The sequence below is a fragment of the Juglans microcarpa x Juglans regia genome, chromosome 6D (genome assembly GCF_004785595.1).
Source record: "Juglans microcarpa x Juglans regia isolate MS1-56 chromosome 6D, Jm3101_v1.0, whole genome shotgun sequence".
Lineage (NCBI taxonomy): Eukaryota > Viridiplantae > Streptophyta > Magnoliopsida > Fagales > Juglandaceae > Juglans > Juglans microcarpa x Juglans regia.
In genome coordinates, this window is record NC_054604.1 from 30,542,543 (window position 1) to 30,551,336 (window position 8,794).

The 8,794-nt window shown below is 36.8% G+C and overlaps 1 protein-coding gene across 2 annotated transcripts; it reads left to right on the forward strand.

The window, feature by feature from the left end:
* Positions 1 to 629: 629 nt before the first annotated feature.
* Positions 630 to 8,257, forward strand: LOC121234349 (serine/threonine-protein phosphatase PP1). 2 transcript variants are annotated; one of them, XM_041130263.1, is made up of 4 exons: positions 630 to 1,261; positions 5,838 to 6,397; positions 7,027 to 7,191; positions 7,969 to 8,257. In XM_041130263.1, exons 1-4 carry the CDS (start codon positions 1,084 to 1,086, stop codon positions 7,981 to 7,983), a joined length of 918 nt encoding a protein of 305 aa, XP_040986197.1. In that variant the 5' UTR covers positions 630 to 1,083; the 3' UTR covers positions 7,984 to 8,257. The 2 variants fall into 2 exon arrangements, with proteins under 2 accessions (XP_040986197.1, XP_040986196.1); XM_041130262.1 differs by having other exon boundaries at positions 649 to 1,261; positions 7,027 to 7,236.
* Positions 8,258 to 8,794: the final 537 nt, after the last annotated feature.

An 8,794-nucleotide genomic window follows, 5' to 3' on the forward strand; every position in this document is an offset into this window, starting at 1 on the left:
TTTTAAATGATACAATTTAGAAAAATGTTAATTGTCCTTGAAAAAAATACTACTATATAAGTGATTGATGGAAGAAACCATTTTAAATGGTGATTGAGAATAAGATGAAAAATAGCATTAACGGTTTAACACTATTTGGCAGTATGAAACATACCGCTTAGATGATCATCTTATGGTAGTACCTCCATGTAATGATATGTGGTTTATTAAAAAAAATTAAAAACATAAAAGGGAATCTAAAATTTTAATCTTCTATTTTTGTTATTTTCAACGTCCTTTAGGTTTAAATATAATTTTTTTTTATTAAAATGCATAGATATAATTTTTTTTTTAAATACATAGTACAACATAGTTATGTACGTCAAAAAGACCATTTAAGAGTGAATTTGAATGTTGAAGTGAGTTGAGTTGAGATTATAAAATATTGTTAGAATATTATTTTTTAATATTATTATTATTTTAAAATTTAAAAAAGTTGAATTATTTATTATATTTTATGTTAAAATTTAAAAAAATTATAATAATAAATTGAGATAAATTGAGAATAGTTTATACTCTAAACGAAGCCTAAGCGTAAATTCATATAAATGGCCAAATAGCATTACTCTCTATTCGTATTTTCATTTAGAATCAGTTGACTTGGAACGAAGTGACTGACGCACGTGCGAACCGCACGAAGGCCCCCACCAAGGCCCAAACAGATAGATAGGGTTCCTCCTCCCTTGCTCCGGGTGCCCTTTCACAACTGTTATGTCCTATCGGTAACTCCGTCTGTCGTTCGCAAGAGGCAAACGGCGGCCAAACTCACTGACCCATCATCAGACCTTTTTTTATCCTTCGCGGTTGCCGGACTCTTGTGTTTTTAGACGTTATATTTAACGTGCAATCTTTGTGAAATTATTCTCTCTATTTTGCTCTAACAAAAGTACGTCTCGGTGTCTGAATCGGGTCCTTGTGACGGTCCCTTTGAGCCCAGAGCTTTCTAGAGAGAGAGAGAAATAGGGCTCGTTTTTCTTACTTTCTTTTGGGGATTTCTTTCACTTTGATATCCTGTGAGGTAGAGTTTTTTTTTAGACGGTTTTGATGGAGGAGACTTTGCTTGACGATATCATACGTCGGCTGACGGGGGCGAAGGTTGGTCGGACGACGAAGCAGGTGCAGCTGACCGAGTCGGAAATCCGGCAGCTCTGCCTTTCGTCTAAGGAGATCTTTCTCAGCCAGCCTAATCTTCTCGAGCTCGAAGCTCCAGTAAAGATTTGCGGTATAAATCACTAATTAGTCTTACATACGGTTTTTGTTGTTCTTTTTTCCTTTTCGTTTAGTGCTTGATTTCTCTGCAATTCGAGTCAGTGAATGGTTGCTCGTAGGTTATTTCCTCAATTTGAAGATGTTTGAGAGCGGATTTTTGTTTTTTGTTTTTTCCCTGTCAATTGCCATCCCTCATATTTGAGGGGACATTAAGATTTGAAAACCTTGGTTTCTGGAAGTAACGGGTGGCTTCAATTGTGAGGCACACTAGGGAGCGAGCTATGTCTCGAAAGAAGTGGGGGCACGCGTTAATTATAGTTGATTGGTTGAATATGTAACTGAATAAGAACATTCAGTAGGGAGTTATTGAGGCATATGACTCGTCATTGGAGGTTTCTAAAATTTGCAGGTGAATAAACAAAGTGGATTTCAATGAGGCATAGGCCATGGAGTGCAGGTTTGACCCAGTTTTAGAGCCTAAACCAGTCCGACCCCTAATTAGGGTTTACGCACTAATGACCCTAATTAGGGGTTTCTCCGCTCGCACACACACAGATACAATACTATTCCGTATGGCTGCTTATTGTATTTTGCCGCACTATATATTCGACTTTCAAGAGAATAAAATCATCTGCAGTTCCGTAGACGTAGGCATACTGTTGAATCACATAAATTTTGTGTTGTGTGTAATTGATTCTTGTTTTACTTTATTTTTCTTGCATCATTTTTCACAACACTTCTTTGGTAAAGAGGGATTGTCCTGTTAAGTGGGTGATTGGATTAAAACACCCGAATTTCAAGGGCTTCCATTTAGGCTCAGTGGGCCATTGGATCGTCCATATGGGATTGTCTTAGTTTTGGTCAAGGTTTTTGGGAGTGGAGAACACCCCCCCCCCCCCCCCAACCAAAAAAAAACCCCAATATTTATTTTTTTTATTTTCTTTTTATTGGTAAAGCAGTTTTTTTATTTTTATTTATTTAGATTGGTTTATAAATATAAATAAAGCAACCTTATTCAAAGTGCAAAGGGTCGCAACGTGGATAACCAATTCATTTTGAGGAAGCTTGTAGGTCCCTGTTGAGTGCTTCTTGGTCCTTGGATGGTCCTATGGTGATTAGGTTGTCCAAAGTATTAAATATAGTCTTGGCCTTCACCACTTTTCTGGGTGCTTGTTTGGCTAGGCGAGGGCCTTAGTTTGGTCAAGGGTTTGTGAACTTCTTGGAGGCTTATAGGGGAGACTTGAGCGATTATGAGGCCCTTCTAGATGTTCTTTATGACTGTTTGGCCCTTTGTCAGGAAGATATAATTTGGATTTTTTGGGCCTTGAAGGTTTCGGATGCCTATCTTTGTGGCTAGATCCTTGGGTTTGCTGAACAAGCATCTGTGACTGTTGCATCCAAATTTTATTTTCCAAAATGAAATAAACATCTAACTCTTAAGTGATCATATCAATTTAACATTGATAGCACCTTGTGCACTTTGCTTAGAAACATCCTTGAGGGTCCATGAGTTCTGTTACTAATTTGGAGTGCTTCTTCATTTATGAGGGTTTATTATGGTAGTTATGCTGGTGAAGCAGCGGTGGGTTGTGTAACAATAATGATGCTATTGACAGTGTTGGTGAATACGTTTACTTTTGCGGCAAACTATTTTGGTAGCCAATTTGATAACTTGTTGAAGATGTGAAAAGTTTTGTAAAGCAGAGATTTCCATATATGAAGACCAGGTGATAATGGTTCTATAGGAGGAAGCTGGGTTAAGATTAAAGCCACTTGATGAACGTACCTTGAAGCTGGCTCATTCATGCTAGTATCTTAGAGCTATGTGTCAAAACAATGTTGAAAAAATGATTGAGAAACAAATGTTATCGATATGTTTTTTTTTGGTCTAATCAACTCATTGTGTGAAAATTCATCCATTGACAATCATGCCATCTCGTTTCAACGAAATAACACTTACATAGAAAGGCTTGGTAAAAAGATATTTATTCCGTAATAGAAATGGAAACTTGCTGTATGCCCCCTGTGTATTTGGGCTATGCCTGTTCGTATTAATATAATTTAACCGTCTACTTTTTTAAAAAAAAAAAGAGGAAATGGTAACATGCTCTGCAGACCTGGGTTTTACTTATAAAGAAAATGAAATCCTGCTAAAATTTTCCTTTGTTTTGATATTTTTGTGTTGACTCTAAATAGGTGATGTATTTTCGTTATTAATTGTTGAGGGTGGGATATACTAGATATAAGAATTTGGAGATCTCAGATTTAGCTTTTATTCCTCTTCTTCTTTGATTTTTTCTTTTTTTTTTTTTTTTTGGGGGGGGGGGGGGGGTGGTTGGGTGTCTGGGTTTGAAATTTACCAGCACTTTCTCAATTAATACCAAAATTGATATGGTGGCACCATTACCATCTTATTACCAGTTTATCACCAGTAGCTTAATTTTCCATAAATATGTCATATGATATGTGTATGAATATTTGGGTTTGCCCTACTTTTGAATACCAAGCTCATTGGAGCAATTGCTCTTTTGAAGAGTAGCTCCAAATGTTATATCTCCCCACGTAATGGGTGCCAACCAACTTACGAAAAAAACAAAGAAATACATATGTTTGCCAACTAGCAAATACATTTAAGCCTGTATAGTTGCTCCATTGTATTGGACTTATTGGCTTATATTGTCTACCTTTCTTGTTAACTTTTCTCTTTGGGAATAATGTTGCATGGGTGGTAAATTTATAAGTTGGGTTTGCTAATAAGTGAACTTGAAGCTTAGATTTATTCAACTTTTTGAAGTTGTTGAATTTAGCTTTGTGATAAGTGAAACTTCATATACTACCAGTGTACTTGGGCGATGCCTCTTTACTTGTTTTAATAAAATCTTCTCTTACTTATAAAAAAAAAGTGTAACTGTTTGGTTAAGAATCCAGCCTGTTCACAAACTTAACTAAATCAAGCTTAGTTTTGGTTCATATCGTTACACAGATGTTTCAGGTTCCAGGCTTGAAAGCAACAAATCAATTTAACAAACCTTACTATGGATAGTCTTTACAAGCGTCATATTGTTTTGAGAGACTGGTGTTGTATGTGTAAATGAAATGGGAAACCGTTGATCATCTCCTCCTCCATTGTGACATGGTGTAAGATGTGTGGTTTTTGATCCTTAAGATGTTTGGAGTTCGCTGAGTTATGCCTAATTGGGTGGAGCTTTTGGCATGTTGGAAAAGAAAGTTTGGTTGAATGAACTTAATGCCATTTGGGGTGCAGTTTATTTTATATTGTGGTGCTTTTGGAGAAAATGGAATTCTTGAAAATTTGAAGTCTGCGAGAAGAAGAGTTTGACTCTATGATTTCTTAAGTCCATTTCAAGTTTTGTTACATTTATGCTTCTGTTGATATTTCTACTCATGCAGATTTTTGTACTCTTTTTCATTATCTTTGATCTTTGTTGGGTACTTTCTCTTATATACATCCTGCATACTCGGGTTGTGCCCCTTGTGCTTAATATAGTTGTGTTTACTTATAAAAAATTTGAAGAAACCTGAATGGGCTTTGTTAAGTATGATAGATTACTTTGTGCTTGTTAATGGAGATTGGGAAAGAAGTTTGGATGCTTTTTGGATAGGTGCATTCATATGATAATTCATATCCAGTCTCCCCATGATCATTTACGGATGGTGTTTGGTCTGTAAGGCTGACCACTTACAACTTCAAGATACTCGGCTTTCCTTATGTCCTTGTCTCAAGTAGTAAATGACGTGGGTCCAGGTTAGTTCTAGGCTCTATTCCTGCTCAGCAGAAGAGGGACAATGAAAGCAAAAAATAAACAAAATAAAATGAAATACAGTGTGGGATGCGTTTGCTTTTTGAATTAGTGGCATATGTGTAACTTGTTCTTCCACAATTGCTAACATGGCGCAACATGAGGCGTATGAACTCATTTAGTCTTGCACATCACTCCTAGTCCCACTCCCACAAACAAAGGTATGCGTCATTTTCAGAATTGTAAAGGGAGTTGTAAAGTAGTGGTTAATTCTGATGTTTTTTTTTTTTTTGATAAGTAATAATAAGAAATAGGCATAGGCCCAAGGACACAGGACGTATACAAAAGAAACACCTACAACTTCCAAAAACGAAAAGAAACTAACACCAGAAAACTAAAACAAATGCAGAAAATTTTCCTCCATTACAAAAGCTTTAACCCAAGAACTCAAAGTACACAAGAACAAATCCCTAAGCTCTCCCAATGAGCGTTCTTTATCTTCGAAGCATCTCCCATTTCTAAGATAAAGTCTTCAATCCATATTACTTCTCTGCTTATCATAACAGTTTGTGGCTGTCAAAGTTAGGATTTAGAGAGAAGCAATGGAGGAGGGAAAATGATGGGTAGTTCAAAACATCTTGTCCTAACCTCCACTATTACATTATATATAACTTAGCTTACATTTTACATTTATACCCTCATGGGTAATACTTATACAATTATGCCCTTCTAACAGTGACCATGTGCGTGACACGTGTCCAGTACATATATGAAAAAATTTGTCAATCAATAGGGTTATCATATTCTAATTCCTGAATTGCTTTGCAGGAGATGTTCATGGGCAGTTTTCAGATCTTTTACGATTGTTTGAGTATGGTGGGTATCCGCCTGAAGCCAATTATTTATTCTTAGGTGACTATGTTGATCGGGGTAAGCAGAGCATAGAGACAATATGCCTTCTCCTTGCATACAAGGTCAAATACAAAGAAAACTTCTTTCTTCTCAGGGGCAACCATGAATGTGCATCCATTAATCGTATATATGGGTTCTATGATGAGTGCAAGAGGAGGTTTAGTGTTCGTGTCTGGAAGATATTTACTGACTGTTTTAACTGTCTGCCGGTTGCCGCACTTATAGATGAGAAGATCCTTTGTATGCATGGTGGATTGTCTCCTGATTTGAAAAATTTGGATCAGATTAGGAATATTGCTCGCCCTGTTGATGTGCCAGAACAGGGCCTTCTCTGTGATCTATTATGGGCTGATCCTGATAAAGACGTGGAAGGCTGGGGAGAGAATGATCGGGGTGTGTCATATACATTTGGGGCTGACAAGGTTGCTGAATTCCTTCAAAAACATGATCTTGACCTCATCTGCAGAGCTCACCAGGTAATGCAAGGTTTAAATCAAACTTTCAGCATGTGCATGCTCATGAGCATATAGAAACTATAATGTATTACACTGATGCCTATCTTTCATATTTGGATTTAGGCTTTCTCCAAATCATCATCATATACGCTGTGATATACAGATGATTATTGATTATTAAAAAAAGATCACTATTGATTTGGACAAGGACAAGCTTGAAAATTTAACAAAGAATGTTGTTCTTACTTCTTAGGTTGGACTGAATTGTGAAAGAGGTTCAAATTGCCACCCTGGGATTAAGGTTTATTTGGGTTGTTGTCATTGTTGGATTAGGCTGAAGTAGTTTTAAAAGTAGCATGTAAATATTATATACCTTTTTCGGGTTTAGGGAAATGAGCCAAGTTACTCAATGTGTGTTCTCATGGTCGTCCTTATTTGTTGGGTACAACCATTCAACAATATGGTGTTATGTCCATAATTGTAGCTCTGTGCACCATACTAACAGGGTAGACTGGTTTTACCGACCGGAAGCTTAATATGGAACACTACTTTTATGTGCATGTTGTTTTATGCCTGAAAATATTTCTACCAGAGACCTAGGATTTATTTACTCTCTCTTTTATCACTGTTTGCTATTTTTGGATTATCAGGTTGTGGAAGATGGATATGAATTTTTTGCAAAGCGGCAGCTGGTAACCATATTTTCAGCACCAAACTACTGTGGCGAGTTTGACAATGCTGGTGCAATGATGAGCGTGGATGATACATTGACGTGTTCCTTCCAGATTCTTAAATCGTCTGAGAAGAAAGGAAAGGTTGGATTTGGCAACATGTTGAGACCTGGAACTCCACCTCATAAGGTGAAGAAGCCCTAGGAAGGACTTTAAAAAATGAAGGCAGAAAGCTCTAGATTCATAGACAATGAGGGAAATAAACAAAGCCGTCGTAGATGCTACACAATTGATGAATTTACCTTTCCAGACTGTCATGACCTCCTCTCCTAAGTTTGTACTTTAGACAGGGCATTGAGACATCACAATACTAGTAATAGCTTAATAGTCTTGAGGAGTAACTCGTGTGATATAAGCGTAATGTCTTATCCACCTGAGCTATACATCTTTGGTTATCTACATGGAATGATTGGCTCAAAACGGATGGTCCAAGACTTTGGAAAATTGAATTTAAAGTGTGGATAGTCGTTTGAAATGCCATTTCAGTGGTAGAGATGCTTACTGGACCATGACTGTCCAACGAGCAGGCCTGTGTTTAAATAGGATGTCCTTTTGGTAGGAAATTAGTGCATACATGTAATGAACTTGTACCGCAGGCGTTGTTACATCTTTAAGTTCCATTTCAAAGCCATATATTTCAAGTCAAAACATTTTTCTACTATGCCAAAGGTATCCTTGTCCCATTCGTTTAGGTAGGCATTACAGGTTGATCATTTGAACAACTTCGTTTGCTAGATTTGATGGCCAGATGGTGGAATGATAAACCTGCAGCTGTCGAGTCCTGTTGACCATTCTGAATTGAGTTTTCCTTTCAATTCTGTGAAGCTTAATGAATTTTAACATGCTACCTTATTCTTTCAGGGCGGGAAGGGTTAATTGATTTGCACGAGCTCCAGTCAGAAGGTCCAAAGCGCGAGAAGCGGGTTTGCTTGGTTCTATATCTCAAAACTGTTCTTTGCTGAATCATTTTATACTTACTACCTGGCCTGTTTCAATTCGGACTTCTTGGGCAGTTGAGGAGAAATGTGAAAAACATAAATTACTCCAACACTGTCAAAAGGGCAGAGACACCCATTGTGGGTGCAACTCAGGGAGTTTTATTATGTAAAATAGGAAGTCTCACTTCGTTATGTTGAATTTTCCTGCACAATTTTTGTTTCTTGCAATACTCTGTTTTTTTTTTTTTTTTTTGTCCCCTGTTTTATGCAATTGGGTTCAATATGGTAGAAAATGCTTTATGCTAACCCATCACTGCCTCATTGTATGAGGGCACCGGTAATTAACTTTAAATCCTTTTTAGGGTTTATATCTTACCTACCTGAAGTTCTTTCCTTCTCCAATCGGAGCTCTAGATTTGCTCTTTTCAATGAGCGAACACGTTGCAATCAAGAAGTTACTGCTTTGGTTCTGCGATCTCGACCAATCTGATCCATATAAAAAGATGATAGTGGGTCCAGACAGTGCGTTCCGATAGGTGTTTTTATTTTATTTTTACTTATTGATCAATTAAATATTTTTTAATGATGTTGTGAATTTTTTTTAATATTTAAAGATATAAAAAAAATGTATGAAAAAATAAAAAATAAAAAGGCCAAATGACCTTCAGTAGATTCCGGGGGTAATGCCCGCAAAGAAAAGTAATGGGCTAGGGAAAGTTGGGGTATTTTTAATTTGAAAAAAGTTATAG